Source organism: Antechinus flavipes, chromosome 4, assembly GCF_016432865.1.
Source record: "Antechinus flavipes isolate AdamAnt ecotype Samford, QLD, Australia chromosome 4, AdamAnt_v2, whole genome shotgun sequence".
In the NCBI taxonomy this organism is placed as follows: Eukaryota; Metazoa; Chordata; class Mammalia; order Dasyuromorphia; family Dasyuridae; genus Antechinus; species Antechinus flavipes.
The window spans coordinates 160,185,620-160,202,986 of record NC_067401.1 but is presented as its reverse complement, the minus strand read 5'-3'; the positions used below and the strand labels follow the sequence as shown (position 1 = coordinate 160,202,986).

General features: G+C 34.0%; 1 protein-coding gene across 1 annotated transcript in view; it reads right to left on the bottom strand.

The window, feature by feature from the left end:
- PRKCA (protein kinase C alpha) overlaps positions 1-17,367 on the bottom strand; it is a 481,956-nt gene that overhangs the window by 110,619 nt on the left and 353,970 nt on the right. The window contains exon 5 of the mRNA XM_051995254.1: positions 16,712-16,840. Coding sequence (XP_051851214.1) covers positions 16,712-16,840 — 129 coding nt within the window. The remainder of the gene's footprint in view (positions 1-16,711; positions 16,841-17,367) is intronic.

The window sequence follows — 17,367 nt, the reverse complement described above, 5'->3', positions numbered from 1 at the left end:
TTTACCCCTAAGTTGGCACCCAAGGCACTCTGCAGGATGAAATCCCAAAATGCAGTTAGAGAACACATATTTTCTCCTCGCTTGGCCATACTAGAGTGAATTAAAAAAAAGAAATTCGTATCAGTCTTTTGGAGGAGTAAGAGCCATCAACTGCCAGAGACTCACTAGGGAAGCGGTAGCTAAGTCTTGAGATTTTCATATCTCCAGCAAACCTTTGTTTCTTCTACATTAATAATTCAACTCTTCTCTGTCCCATCAATATCACCTACCGCAGCCATCCAAAAATTCAGCTCCCTTGGAAAATTTTAGAGCAGGGGGTCCCTAATCTTTTTTGATATGGATCTTTTTGATAATCTGGTGAAGCTTAAAGACCAGTATAATGCTTTTAAATGCAAAAAAATATATAGTTTACATAATTACAAAGGAAAACAATTATATTGAAATAGTTGTAAACAATTAAAACAAGTTTACATACTCTAAGTTAGGAACTTCTGCCTTAGAGGAAAGTTTTACCTCCCTCTGTTCCTTCCCTTAAATGCTTCTAGAAACTGTGACCCCGTAATAATAGAAGGGATCATGGCCATTCTTTCATTCGTCACAAACTTACCATTAAAATGTTAGGGAAAATGGGAAAAATAGTCCTAACCTCCCAAAGAAGTGAATGGATTGATTCTTCTAGAATTCATATGGATTTTCAAATAAGTGAATATGTGAATAATTCCAGCAAAGAAATGCTCACTCCCTTCAGAAAAACTAATGAAAAGTTGATGATTTCTCTGAGATTTAAAAAAAGCAATAAGAAACCCAAATGAGCTCCTCTATTAAGCACAGGACAACACAAAGCCTGTGAATATTAGCACACCATAAGTTGGCTTAGGAAGCTGGGGGCTTTCTTGGATCTCCTTTTTGAGGCTGAGTCAGAAGGCAGGCACTAAAGTCTGTGCTATTTATGGCTCAGTAGAGTAACCTAGAGAAGTTTGGAAGATGCAGATCTCCTAACAGGTGATTGCTTGATTGGGCCGGTGCTAAAAAGTTTAATAAAATATCAACAAAGATAAAACATATTAAAAAGATTGTACCTTATTACAAGTTTGAATTTATACCAGAAACACAGGGTTTGTTTAATATTGGGAAAACGATAGTTGTAATAGAGCATATTAGTAATAATCTTAAAAACATGGGTATAACAGTAGATGAAATATTTTTGACAAATTACAAAATACATCTATATTTAAGATGTTATTAGTTTAAATAATATGTATCTAAAACCAAGAACTAGCACTAGATATCTTTCTAATAAGAATCAAGGTAAAGCAAAATATCCACTGTCATCACTATTATTTGATAAATTTATAGAAATTTAGATATTGCAAGACAGGATAAAGAAACTGAGGGATAAATGTAGAAAAAGAGAAGAAAGGAAAGAAATGTGTTAAACACTTTTTGGTAAATATTATCTCTTGAAAGAAATGTAAGTTATTGCAATAATATGAAAGATGATCTAAATCACTGATAAGATTTATATAAATGAAAATAACTAAATTTCTTTGTCACATGTATCAGACTAGCAAAGTTGATAAAAAATGAAAATAGAAATTATTAGAGAACGGGAAAACTGCTCCATTGTTGGAGCTTTGAATCAATTGAAGTGAAATTAGTTCTAAGGGAAAAAATGAATCTGTAAGTTGTCACTAAAATGTGTACATGTCTCTATTTGGCAAATACCCTAAGTATGATAAAAAGACAAAGGAAAGGACATATTCAAACAAACATTTATAATGCCACTTTTTTTTTTGTTGTTGTTGTTATTCTAACAACGTCCTGGACACAAGGTGGATGTCTGTGAATGCAATAGAATATTATTGCACTCTAAGAATAAATATGATGAATTTGGAAAAATCTGAGAAAACTTATTTGAACTTACATAAAGTGAAAAGAACAGAAATAACAGAACAATTTAACTGATGATAAATTAATGTGAGGATGGTCTGTAAACTCTATAATCAGTGCAATAACCACTCATTACTTTAGGGATTTGTTGATAAAACATTTCACCAACCTCTTGGCAGAAATGTGATAAAGTATAGAATATGATCAAGTTTTTCAGCTGTAGCCACTACATTGAATTATTTTGTTTGATTGTTCATATTTATTACGAGATGGTTGTTTAGTTTGCAGTGACATAGATACAAAAAGAATGAAGAAAACATCAACAAAAAAGTACACAAAATAAAATGAAGAAATTCGGCAAATAAAATCAGTCATTCTGTTACTACTGTATTATAGTTAACATACTTTTTAAAATGTAACATTAGTTCATAGTTTCAATACAATCTTATACTAAATATTAATGTTTGTTGATGACAAGTTCTTAATAAAAAAGAAAAAAATTTAAAATAATTTTCATGTCAATAATTGATTCAAATAATCTCCCCTCATTAATTTTGGAAGCTTGGGTACTTATGTCTACTAGATCTTTTGCTGTTTGTGAAACAAAAAATTAACACTGAAAATGACTTTTGGATGATGTCTTCATCTACTTGCTTGCAGGTGAAACACACACTAACCTATATAATCTACCCCAATGAGGAAACTAAATATCTTTGAATACAGAGTAAGAATTATGGTTAATATTAATAAAATAATTTCCAGTTGGGACAATAGTGTTTTTAGTGTGTCCTTTAAGGACAAAAAAACAAAAAACAAAACTCATTTGGCATTCATTTTCTCCTCTATTTGCCTCTTCCCCAAATCCTTATTCCCTATGAAGATTAAGACTGGAAAGTCTGAGTGCTTAGAGAGACAAATTTGCAATTTTTTAGCCAATTCCTCAGTAATTGTAGCTCTTTCTAGCAGATCAAGTTTCCTGCAACAATTTCAGAGCAATTAGTTCTATGCTTAAATGATAATTCTATAATTAGAAGCACTTAAAATCCTACACAAGAATGACCTGCTCTGTCAATGTTTATTTATTTTTATGCTAATGGGATAATCTTGGAAAAGACCTTTATAATAATTTGCTTCCCCTCTTCTGAGGGATATTGTTCCTTCAAGAAAATTACACTACCATAATTCATGGAGTTAAAAGCTCACCTAAGACCCTCTGGTTGACTAGTTTGGTTCTTCTACAAGAAACTGGATACTTGGAAATAATTTAATCAGTCATAAATAGGACAAGAAGGTTACAGTTGATTTCTGGCTCTGATACAAAAGTGGTTCCCCCCCCCCCCCACCTTTTTTTAAATTGAAGGAAAAGACTAAGGGACAGCTAAATTACACAGTAGATAGAGTACTGGTGCTAGAGTCAGGAGGACCCGAGTTCAGTTGCAGCCTCTGACACCTAACTAGTTGTGTGAGCTCAATAGCTATCCCCCGCTCCCCCCCCCAAAAAAAAAATGATACTCAGTGACTGTGGGAAAAGAAAGGCAAAAATAGCAGCCTCCCATTTCCCAAGCTATCCTCCCACAGCTAATGATGGCATACAAAAATATGGACTTCCTAGGTGAATATCCTGATATTTAGCACCCATCTGATTTTAAACTGAGCTACAAAGGTCAATAAATGGAATTATAGATATGGCATAAGAAATTACAATAATCTATGCACTTCCTTTATTGATTCACATCTCTTTTTACAAATTCTACCAGTTATGTGGTTTCATAAATAGAACAAAATAACTATATAATTTTCATAATTTACAGTTTAAAGGCAGTAAGGGGGAGCAGGGCAAAAGAATAGAATAATAGACTCATCAGGCATCAGGGCTGTACTCCAATTATGACTAAACTTTTATTGAATACATAGTACATACATGATATCATATTGATTAGAATGGTTAAAATAATAGAGGGGTAGATATGGCACAAACTTGCAACCTAGAAAGAAAAAAATCAGAAAAGAAAAAGACAATAATGTATTTATATGTACTGTCGTTTAGGAAGGATGTCTCAAATAACCCTGTAACTCCCTCAGGAGATGACTACCCCAGGTTCAGGGTAATTAGTAGGTCCATATTCTTAAAACTGAATTTCAAAAGCCCCCACCAATGTATTTACCTTTAATAGTTGGCTAAAGGATGCCGTTCAAATTAAAGGCATTTGCAAAAATGATTTCATAAGAATACAAAACATTATCCTCATAAAACTCAGACCTACTCTCTCACAAATAAAAAAAGAATCGGAGACAGATGTGGACACACACAGAGAGAATACACAAGTGGAGAGGCATATATTCACGTGGCCAACACAATAAATATCTCTAGCACTACAGGGTCCTGAATATTGTTGTTTATTTTTAATGGTGTTCTCATGCTGCTACCCGCCCTGGTATAACATGTGTGCTGAGGAGGTCACTTTGCTAGACTCCCTAAACTGCTTTCTCTTTATAGGTAAACTCTTGGCTACCAATATTCATTTTTTTATGCTGACTCTGATTAGCATAGAATCTTCCACTCAATCAAATACTCCATAGCAGACCCTATTACCAATGGGATTAAAAAAGGAGAGAGCAATCCTTTTCACCATGTAATTTTTAAGAAGCACAAGGGAAACGTCAAAGACTTATTCTCTCTTAAGATCTGGGTAATTTGTCCATGCTGGCCCTGTTAAGATAAATCTCTTTCTAAAACTGACACACTTAAAAACAAAAACAAAATTACAAAAGTTTTTAAGCCTCCAAGCTAGATTTTCTGAAATTTTATCAAATTAATGAAGTAGCTACTTCATATCCACTTAAGGAACAACAAATAGTGAACACTTCTTTCTGTTTTCTTAATAAATGACCAAGATCAGTTTTTAGATCTCTTTCAAATGAGAAACTTGACTCATATTTTAAAGAAAAACAGGACATTCACAATGAGCTCCCTCATCCTCATCTCTTATCACTCTTCTGCCAATTTGCCTTCCTTCTCTCCTCTTTCATAGAATGAAGTGACCTTACTCCTTACTAAGACTAACCTCTCTATATTTTTCAGGAGATTCCATCTCATCCTGCCTTCTCTCCACTCTGCTCTGGTCATTTACCACTGTGTATTAGGTATCTATTCAATTGGTGTACCACTAATATATTTCTTAGCCAGTACCAGATTATTTTGATGATTATCATTTTGAATTTTAATGATTTAAAATCTGGTACTATAGGCCACCTTCAGATAGACAGAGAGAGAGAGAGACCCTTGATATTGTTGACCTTTTGTTCTTCCAGATGAACTTTAGTTTTTTTCTATCCATATGAAATAAATATTTGGTAGATGAATTGGTATTACACTCAATAAGTACATTAATCTAGTATGAATTATTATTATTAGCTCAGTCAATCCGTGAAAAATTAGTATTTCTCCAATTATTTAGATCTGTCTTACTTTTAATTGTGTTCATATGACCCCCGAGTTTGACTTGGAAGGTAGACTCCCAAGTATTTTATGGTTTCTACTGTGATAGAAATACCATTTTAAATGGTATTTCTATTTCTATCTTTTCTTACCAGTTTTTCTTGGTAATATATAGAACTGCTGATGATTTATATGGATTTATTTTATATGCTGCAACATTGCTAAAATTCTTAATTGTTCGATTAGTTTTTTAGTTGATTTCCCATGGTTCTTTAAGTATATCATCACACAATATGCAAAGAGTAATTGTATTGTTTCCTCATTTCTTTTACTTATTTTCAATAAGTACTAGCTACAGGGCCCTGTCTTCCCCATCCTGAAAAAAAAAAAAAAACCCTCTCATTTGATCTTTCCATCCCTATTAACTAATGTTCTATATCTCTTCTGCCTTTTATAGCTCAGCTTTTCTAAAAGGTCATCTATAATAGGAACCTCCACTTTCTCTCCTCTCACTTTCTTCTTAACTCTTTACATTCAGGCTTCTGATATCATTCCACTGAAAGAGGCATTCACAAAAGGTATCATTGATCTGTTAGTTGCCAAATCCAGTGGCCTTTTCTCAAACCTCATTTTTCTTGACCTCTTTTAAATCTTTGATACTATCTCTTTCTTAATATTTTCTTGTCTCTAAGTTTCTGGGATATCACTCTCTTGGTTCTCCTTCTGCCTGCATGGCCATTCCTTTTCTGTTTCATTTGCTGGTTCCTCTCCTAATTCATGTTCTATAACTGTAATCATCTTAGGAATCTCATTAGCTCCCAAGAATTTAATTACCATCTCAATGCTAATGATTCTCAAATCTACCTATTCTGCCCCAGCTTCTCTATTGACCTCTAGTCTATCCAAATGGAGTGGAAGGATTCAATTGATGTAGGGGCCCCTAGTCAACCCACAATATATAGAGAAATATGATGATAACTTTCAATTATTTTGGATGTAGCATAGAACAATGGAAATAATACTAGATTTAGAGTTACTACTTACTATTAATGTGACCTTTAGCAAATCTCTGGGATGAATTTCTAATTATCTATTAAAAGGGGGTGACCTAGATGATCTCTAAGATCCTTTAGACCTGAAAGCTATGGTCCTATGAGTTTTCCAGTTTAATAAATCTTTCTATAAACTATTGTTGATTTAAGATATTTCAGTAAAACTCACCTTATTTTCTTTACAAATGACCCTGTGCACATATATGGGAGAGGTAGTCATAAGTTTAAGTTCTCATAAATATAACAGGACATAATAGTGCCAAAGTGAAGCAGTTAGCCTCCTTGCTGTTAGTCTCCCATTGATTCCTTTTAGGACATACACTCAAATAAGCACGTCTTGTCAGCAGGAAAGAAGCAGGACTAGCAGAGTTGCTTAGTAGGAAAGATAAGCCAGTAGAATGAATACTGGCTCCATCGCTAGCTTACTCATACACTATCAAATAAAACCTTGTTTCCCCCCCTGCATTTTCCACTTAGGATTTCATTGTCCATTTATGTTTTGCACTTTGAAGTATTGTGAATTAAAGACCACATTCTGATTGGCAGTTCAAAGTGCTCAAAGCTTTTCATTAGACTACCAGCCAGTTGAGAAAGTATATCTGCAAAACTGCCTTGATGAGCTTCAGCACTCTGGATCTTATTATATCTCAGTCAAAAGAAAAGAGAAACATCAGGAAGCTTGGAGGGGGCACAGACTTTTCTACATATCATAATGGTGACATTTGGCAGCAAGGAAAAAAAAACCAGGCAATTGCTGACATGAAGATAGGTACTTAAGGGTCATCCAAGGTCACTTAGGTTAAGTTAACTTTTGCAATTGAGTAACACCTCTCTAAACAGAGAAAAATGAAATAACTTGATGTTATAGAATCAGATGAGAATAGCTTCAGTATGTGATCCCTTGATTCAAGCCAAATAGAGGACAGTTTTAACCATTAGTACTATTTAAGCTAACCTATTTTCTACAGAAGAAAAAATGATTAAATCAGAATCCTTATTGCCATTCCCCCCCTCCCCATTATCTGAACTCTGGAAATGGTAGCAACTCTCAAAGAGAATGCATCAAATAAAGTATTCTCAGCATCCAAAATGCTAGAAATTTTAAGGTGTAAACACTTTTTATCCCTGCTCAAAAAGGAATTAATGAAGTAGTTTGTGTCAAAGGAGAAACCACAATTAAACTTAAAAACAAAACAAAAACAAATCTGCTCTTAGGAGGAAGCAAGTCTTATTTACTGTTATATCTCAATATTTGTCCTATAAATGGCACTTAGTATTAATTATAGGAATGAGCAAATAAATGATTGAATAATAGGTTTTCTAGCTTGCCCTTCATTTTTCTTTCTCTGTCTCCCTTATTACCTGACTTTTGACCATCCAGCTACACATTGGAAATTCTATCTGGCCAGATCATAGAATGTCAGAGCTAGAAAGGCCCTTTTAGATCATCTAGTTCATCCTCCTCAATTTACATAGGGGAAAAATGAGGCTTACAAGGTTATCTAAGGTTGCTTATGCCACAGGTCAGAGAAAAGATAAATAAAATCTGTTGAGAATAACAATATCTGAGAATGAGAATGGATGGTTAGCACTTATGAGGTCATGTGGTCATAAGGAGGCTACTTTACCTTTTGTTTTTTCTTCATTTTCTACCAAGTGAATGAAACATTTTTGCAATTGAACTCCTAAGGAGAAAATATCTTTAATCTCATTTAACTTTGTTAGAAAATAGAACTGACATTAGGAAATTGATGCAGTTTCTAAAGAATAACTCATTTAGTGTAAATATACTTTGTCATAAATATTATTCACAAGATATATTTAGTTCTTTTTCTAATAATTTTTGTAACCAAATCTAAGTTCATATGCTATATATACACATATACCACAATTACTTTCACTTCCATCACTCATCCAATAAGCATGTATCAAATACCTATTATGTGCTAAACTATGCTAGGTGCTGGGGATTCAATCTTAAAAAAAAAAAAAAAGAAAGAAAAGAAAAATTTCCTTGTCTCAGGGATATCACATTTTTATGGGAGTAAGAGACAGAAAAAAGAAGAAAAACAAATAAAATTATAATGAAATATATAATATATGCAAAACAAATATGAATTCTTGAGAGGGGAGGGTTCTTACAATTGGCAGAACAGGAAAATCCTTGTTTAGGAGATGGCATTTGAGATTATTGGAGGTGGCATTTGAGAATATTGAAATAATCTAGGGATTACATGAAATGGAGTGAGAAGGGAATGCATTCCATGGAAGTTGCACAAAGATCAGTTTCACTGGAAAGTAAAGCATATAAAAAGAGTAATATACAATAGAGCTGGAAAGCAAGTCTGACTCAAGAATCTACTTCTGAATAGCTAAGTAACAAACTATGATAGAATATCTCTAAAGGATTTAGCAAACAGTTCAGTTCATCCAGAAAAAAACCAAGGAAATTTAAACCCTTCCTACTCTTTTCCCCTTAAACGATGATGACCAACTCTGGACTGCCAGGAAATATCAGCAGCAATGACAAACCCATTCAGTGAGTCAAGGGTACAGAGACATCAGGCAACCACAGACAGAAACAATCATTGATATTGCAAGCTATAGTCGAGTGATCTACAAATGCACAAAGCATACCTGATAATACAAACATTGTACTAAAAACTAAGGAAGATACCTGAATAGATGGAATAGGGTCCCTGACCTCAAGAATCTATAAGCCTATAATCTTTGGAAGGTTTGACAGTAGCCACATCTCCACCTATAAATATATGCATATGTATATGCTATATGTATTTACCTGCATTTACATATTTTAAAAATTTTATATTGCTGCCACCAGTAGTAGATAACCACACAGTACACACACACACGTACACACAAATGTGTGTATACATGCATGTATGTATGTGTGTGTACATATATATTGTCTTTCACCATGTTTTAATTTTATACCCTATCAAACAATTTACCCAGTTCACTTCACCTTTTGCCTGGCATTATTGACTCATTTCTCAATGAGAAATTTGTCTCATTTGGCCCAGCAATCTGCACAAAGGACTTGAGAATTGGACCTCCAAAACTGTTTTGTTTTTGTTGTTTTTTTCTGAATCCATTTCTGTTGGGAATGTCTGTTCTAATGCCTAAACTGACTGATGGGTGACTGTGTACAGTAGATCATGTAGTCTATATGTATGTCAGCTAGTCCAAATCATGTTTCAACTTCATATGCAATCCAGCTATTCACTCTTGATATTCCACATTGCCCTTACCTTTTCCTACTTCCGTAGAACAAAACTCTTTTCCTTGGTCTTTCACCCCTCTTTCCCTTTAGAATGTAAACTTCTTTAGGGCAGGGACTTAATTTTTTATTATCTTCATATCCACAGTGCAATGCTACATAAATGTTTTTCTGCTTATTTATTAATTTTGTCCAGATCATATGGGAAAAAAAGAGTAATTGACAAGTTCCTAAGTGACTCACAGTGTAAGAGGCATTTTGCTTCCCTAGGCAGCTGTTAACTCGTCATATAGAACACCAAGGCATAGGTATTCATCCACTAGCAGGTTAAGTCCTATTCAGTTAGCTTTATCATTCTCTGTAGAAAAGGTCAACAAATCAAGTGGATCAACTAGTTTTAGACAATTACTATTAGCAAAGCTGAATTTCAAGTCTGTGTATTAGTCCCAGAGCCACCAAAAAAAAAAAAAAAATCAGGTTTGAGATGCAAAATAACTACTTATGATTATCTGTCATTTTCACTAAAGATGGGAGCTTTTCCTTAGGATGCAGAAACACTTGGAGAAGTAAGAAGTAAGAATTATCTGAAAACAAGAATCCTTTTAATGCAGTAGAATGAATTATTTAAGCTGAAGACTTTTTTAACTAAAAAGGAAATGATAAAATTCCTGTGCTGGATAGATAAAGTTGAAGAATCATACAATTTATAGCTAGATTAGGCTTTAGAGATTATCTACTCTATTGCCTTCACCTTACAAACAAGGGAAGTGGAGCAGAGAGAGAAATTACTTAATGAAATCTCCTAGGGATGGAGTTGATGAGCCAGAATTAGAACGCCTGTTCTCTGACTCTAAATTCAGTGCTATTTTGCCTCCATGACAGAGATGTTTCTCAAGCAAATGGATTAGAACATCCACATCATATGTATTTGATCTCAGCCCAAGATCCCATGTTAGCAAGTTATTTCCAAATAAATCCTTTCCTTGTAAATGAGTATCTAAGTCCAATTCTTCTTTTATCTTATTTTTTGTCACTATCTTTTTTATTATTACACTCATGTAAAATATATATCAATTCCTCCATATCTACTTAGACATTCTTTCTAATAAAAATATAAAGAAGAAGAGGGGAAAAGCTTAGTGAAACTAGCAAACCCACGGACTATATCTGACAGTACATCCAATATTTCACATTCACAATTCTGAAATTCTTCAATGAAAAGAGAGAGTTTAATTTTCTCAACTTTTCTCCAGGATCAAGCTTAGTGTTCTTATAAACTTGAGTATAACAGGGGATCTAATAATAAGTAATTCAAACTCAAGTCTTCTGACTTCAAACCAGTGCTTGGTTAATTGTTGAACTTGGCTGAAAGTTCCAATTATTTTTTCTACAAACAATCCTCAGAGTATGCATGACATGGGGAGGAAGCAAATTGGAATGACAAAACCAAGATTAGTAGTAGGTAATTATAGTAATAGTAATAATGGCTTTATGGTTTATAGAGTGAATTCCTCCCAATCATCCATAGAGTAGGATAATGAATAGTTTCAATCAAGTTGCAGGATATGTCATAAACTACCAAAATTAACAGCATTTCTACATAGTAATAACGAAACTAAGAGACAATAATAGAAAGGGAAATTTCATTCAAGATAACTACAAAATCCATAAAATATCTTGCAGTTAATTTACCTAAATACTTGTAGGTATTAATATTTAATACTAATTATTAGTATGAATAATTAATTAAAGAAATTAAACAAATAAAGAACAATTTAAAAATTGGATGATTAGTTCTTATGGTTGTGAGTATTAATATAGCAAAAATGACAATACTATCCAAGTTAATTTATGGATTTAGTTCCAATCAATACCAAACTATCAAAGATTCATTTTGCAGAATTAGAGAAGATAATTAATCTGCAGGAACAAAAGACATAGATAGACCAGAAGAACCAAACACATGGCCTTCAAACACTTTAAAATGTAATTTAGGGGTGTGGGAGGTAACTAAGTAGCACAGTAGATAAAGCACAGATCCTAGAATCAGTACCAGAGTTCAACCTCTAACACTTGACACTTACTAGCTCTGTTATCTGGGCAAATCACTTAACCCCAATTGCCTCACCCCCAAAAAATATAATTGAGAAATAATTTTTAAAATATATAAAACATAATAAAACATATTAAATTGCATTTTAAAACTAATTAAGTAAGTCACCCCAAGAACCCCTATGTATGGCTTAGTGGCCCCTATTTCTATTCAAGGTTGACACCATTCATGTAGACTAACAAGAGAAATAATGAAAAAAGTTAGGAATGAAGTGGGGGTGTGTGTGTGACTAGACATCAAACTATAATATGAAGAATAAACATCAAAACCATGTAGTACTAGTTCTAAAAATAAACAAACCAACAGAAAAACAGATCATTAAAAAAGACTTGATAAGGAAGAATAAAAAATAACTGAACTCAATAACCCAGTGTTTTAGAAAACTTTAACATTAATTACCTGGAAAAGAACTCCCTATATGATAAGAATAGATGGAAAAATTCAAAAGTAGTCTTGAAAAGTTAGTTTGGGATCAAAATTCTATATCATATTTCATAATAAAATTATAAATTGATATTTTTCTTCAATATTAAAGCACCGTATCTACAAATAAAGAAAAGTCAATTGTATAGCTACAGGCAAGGAGTGAATCCTTAACCAAAAAAGAAGTGACTATAAATAATAAAATAGATAATGTTAATGCATGAAATTGAAAATTTTCTTCATGAATAAAATTAATGAGGATGAGAAGGGAAGTGGTCAACTGGGACAATATACCAGTCTAATATTCAAAAAATTATAGATACTCACAATCTAACAGTAATCCAAAGGAAGTCTACTTAAGGAGATCAAAAGAAGGCATTTAGAACAGGGCAAGAATATTTATTGAGGTAACAAACTTGATCCAGATAAACAAGGTATCTTATTTTGTCATGTGGCTCATCTTCCTGCTTGAAGCTCCAGGAAGATCCTGCCTGACCACTCCCTATGTTAACTTTCATTCTGACAACCAGGAATTTATATCAATAGCCTGAGTCTTACTTCCCTGAACTAATCAAGTCTAAAGTACTTTCAATGTCTTTTAAAGAAAATCTAACTTTATCCGAATAAGGAAAAGCCAGGCCAGTGCATGGTTGGGCACAGGGAGAGGGGATTGTGGTAGATATTCTTCCCACTACAAACTCTAGTGGTTGTCCTAAAAATAACATTGGCTTTTTTTTCCTGTTTTAAAAGTGCATGGACAACCTAATGAATGAAAACTATCTTCCTTTAAGATGATTTCAGGTCATAAATTAGCTTCCACCATAGATAACATTAGTACATTCAATATGGATTTTGACCTTTGAAATATGCCTCACAATTTCTCTCAGTTATATATTCAGTCCTAATCCATCTGTTCACTTTGATATAATTCTGAAAAACTGTCAAGGCCCTTGGCAGTAATAGACAAGATTAGAAAATTCAGATAGCACCATAAGGTTGCTGTTGTTATGATGAGTGGAAATGAGTAGAAAGTCCAGTGTGTGCAGTTCTCCCACCCACTTCACCCCATATTCAGAAACATAACCAAAAAGAGATGAAAACTAAATAGTTCATTTGCTTCATCATTTGTGTCTTTTGTCTGCCTGTGGGATACCACATGAACCATGGAATTAGAGCTTGACAATGCACCTGTGATGTTTGTAACCACGCCAACAATAATCCAAAGCTTTTGGATGCCAAGACAATTAACAAAAATGTGTAGCCAATAAGCATTCACTCCTGCAGGACCTGAGTCCCATTATCATGGATTTTTTTCTATCACTCTTTCATTTATACCTGTTTTCTTTAATCAGGGCTGATCCAAGGTACAGCAAATTGACCTTAATAAAGTAGCAGATAATGTATTGTGAAGTGTTTTACACTTCAGGATTTAGAAAATAGAAGGGCTAAAAGCATGAGCAGTCAAAAATAGTTTGTTAGGTCTGGGCAGGCTCAGAAAGCTCACAATTTAACTCATGCTTCTCTATACAAGAAAATTTATTTGTCTACAAGATCAGGGAGACTATTGGTTCTCTCAGCTAACATGGAATTCACAAGTGAAAAAATCTGAGAAAAAGGATCCATCAGAGCTGCCACTAGAAATAGTTCCCTCATACTTTCCCTCATACTGCCCCAGGCCCATGTGGTTTTTCATGCACTCATGATTCATCTCTGGAAGGACCATCTATCTTCTCAGTTGCAGCCCTTGTGGGTTTACTCCCAAAATGGTTTGAAATGAAGTGGGATAGGAGACAGTGACAGTACAAAGATCAAATCAATTATGGGCAGTGTGAGGGAAAGTGTGAGGAAAGCAGTTATCACGGGAAGAAAGTATACTTTTCTGGCTAGAAATAACCTGAGACACAGTCCCAGGAACTCTGAACTGATGACTTTCCATTGTAGTATCAACTGTTGATTATTCCAAAAGAAAGTGAAACCGATAATTCTTTTAGAGCATAGAAAATCCAGTGACAGATTAGGTTGCCCCAGTATTATTCATTCTCAGCATGATAGAAGTTATTCCAAAAAATAACAGTATGAGATATGCTTATGTACAAAAAAGGAATGAGAAGTCCCTTCACATGAACTGTTTTGTTGTTGAGTCCTTTCAGTTATATCTAACTCCTTATGATGCCATTGGGAGTTTTCTTGGCAAAGATCCTGGAGTTGTTTGCCATTTTCTTCTCCAGCTTATTTTGTAGATGAGGAAACTGAGGCAAACAGAGTTAAGTGATTTAGGCTGGATTTGAACTCAGAATTTCCTAACTCCAGAATTGGTGTCTAACCACTGAACCACCTAGTTGTCCTCATGGACTGTCCACCTATCTCTAAAAAATACAGTTGGGACCCAGATGACCTTTATTTAACTTTCCATAGATACTGTCCACTTGAACAGTCAGATTAATTATTTTGTCTGATGTTCATTTTGAATTTTAGCATTCTTAGTTTCACTTAAATCTTTGCTCCCTGAAGAGATAAGAGTCCTCCAAAGGTGTTAATATCCCACAATTTGCATTTAAAAAGATCTAAGATGTTAAAGTACTAAATAGAGTATAAGTGCATCACTTAAACTGTACCTACAAGAGGTAAGAAGGGAAATCAGCACAAAGGTCAGGAAATGCAAAGCAGGGTCTCTGTGCTAAGGCCAGGCTAAAGCTTTGTGATTAAAACTTCTGTTAACCCTCCCAACTCTCTTGTTGTGCATGGAAAACTACTTTTAAGTGTAAAGGGAGTTGCTTCTCTCCCATTAAGGCTTTACCAGGAAAATGTACCCAATTTCCTCCTGCCCTCAATCTGTGGCTAAGATAACAGAGCTGGGAGGCAATTGAATCAATATCCCCTTCAATGTTTCATAATGATGACTGGGGTGACCTTGGGTGTCTGAAGATTATGCTAGTAGAGGAAAAACTGAGGGGGTCCATGTAGGCTTTGAGGATGGGTTTAAGGTTGTCTAAGGTCAGGCTTAAGCAAGTGCAGATAGATGCATTATCAGAAAGCTGGCTATTGGGGGGTGAAAGTTTTAGATCACACTAACTCCTAAAACAATCTACTCAGATGGAGAGAGGGCTGAGAGTAAAAACACACACAGTGTACTTACAGGTCTTTTGAGATGTTCAAATATTAAAGAAGCTATTAACCAAAGTACACTCACTGTTCAATAGACACGTGCCTTGAGCACAGAGTGTATTTCATGAAAGTAGTGTCTTTAGTTCTCCACTGGATCAAACTCTCTTTGGAAACAAAGTCAAAAGTCACATGGGCCGGCTACGAGAAAAATAAAGGTGTCCAAAACATAAAAGAGATCTGCTATTAATGGACAGGAGGGGAAAAAAATCTATGTAAGAGTAGTATAGAGTAAAAAGACAGTGGTGGAATTGTAGTCAGGTAGCCCTGGGTTTAAGTGGCAAGTCTAACACGTGTTGGCTGTGTGGCTACTGGAATCTCTCAGCCTCTTGGTGCCCCACACAAGTCTTTCAGGCCAATTTTCAGATTCCTCTCAGGAGATTCTTGGAGTAATAAGATAAGAAATCTGCTTTGTTAATGTTGTTGTTATGATTATGATTATTATTAGCATATCACAGACCTATAGGATTTCAAACCTAAAAGGAGCTTTGGTGTTCCCTGGTACAAGCCTCTCATTTTATAGCAAAGGAAGCAAAAACCTAGTGAGGGGACCTTCACACAGTCATCTAACTACTTAGTGGGAGAGCTAGGAATAAAATCTAGGCCTCCTCTGATTAAATTATCTCTATTATCCTACATAATCCATGTGTTTGAGAATCTCTGTAATATCACATGAAATAGTATTTGTTTAAAAATACACACACATGTGTGTGCATACATATGTGTATATATGTATGTATGTATCTGTATATCTATTTCATTTCTTAATGTCCTAAAGTCTATTTACTAAATTGCAATTTTGATGCATAACCATCAGAAAGTTCAGGTTTTTCTAAGAAAAGTTTCCTCTGGAGGGGGACTTTAGCAATTGGTTCACACAATTTTTCCTTTTTTAAATTCAAATCAGTAAGCATCTATTAGGAACCTACCACATGGGCATATAACAAACCCTGCTCTCAAAGAAATAACTTCAGTCTACTGGGAGAACAAGTGAGAAAATAATTACAAAATATGTGGAAAGTAAAGACAAAGTAATTTTAGAGGAGATAATAACAAATGGGAATATCAAGAAAGGTCTTAAGTAGGAGTTGGCAATTGAATTGAGCCCATAAGGGAATTGAGGATTCTCAGAGATAAAGATAAGGAGTGAGTGCATTCCCAGGAATGGAGAACTCTTTCTTGATTTTGAGTGGACTCAATTCAATTTGATTCATTTCAATTTAATTCCACAAATATGTGTTAATTAAAACTACTTCTGAAATATTAAATTAATGAATAGAATATGTCCAATATCCCTTTTGGAAAATTTTTAATTCATAAACAAAACAAAGACAAATGTGCTGATCATATACCCCCATTAAGTTATAGGCAATTCTGCAACTATGTCTTACCTGTGACATGTAGTTTTTCAGCTGTGACTTCTGCTTTCAGATAAATTCGTCCTCTTTTTTCTGTATGGTCCATTCCACAGAGGCTTGGAACATTTATTACACATTGTTTGTGAACATTCATATCACAGGCTGTAAATTTAAGAAAGAAACTATATATGAGGAGCATTATTACAATATTCACAGTGTTCTCATTTCTGAATAGAAATGACAAATTAGTTTTCTTCCAACTTGAAAATTTGTTTTAATGTCTTTGTTCATATAACAGCTTTGTAGCAGGAATCTTTTATAATTCCTGGAATCATCTGTGTGATAAGTTTTATGATATATGTCTAATAAATTTTTAGAGTTTACAAAAAAATTACTGCTATGAATCCTAGGAAGAATTAATAATTGGAACTCATGGGACACCAAATGTCAGGTTTGTGACTTAAGCTCCCCTAGTATTATCTCATAAAATAATCTTAATTTTCAATTGGACACTATTTTATGGACTACCAACATTGATAGCTGTTAGGAGTACAAAACTAAACTTGGGTAGCAGAATAAAGAATACAGACAAACTAATAATATATGTAACTATGTAAATGATAGTCAAATTATTTAAAAGGAGACTATTTTCTGCTAAGGAATCCCATCCTAATTCCATCAATGAAAAA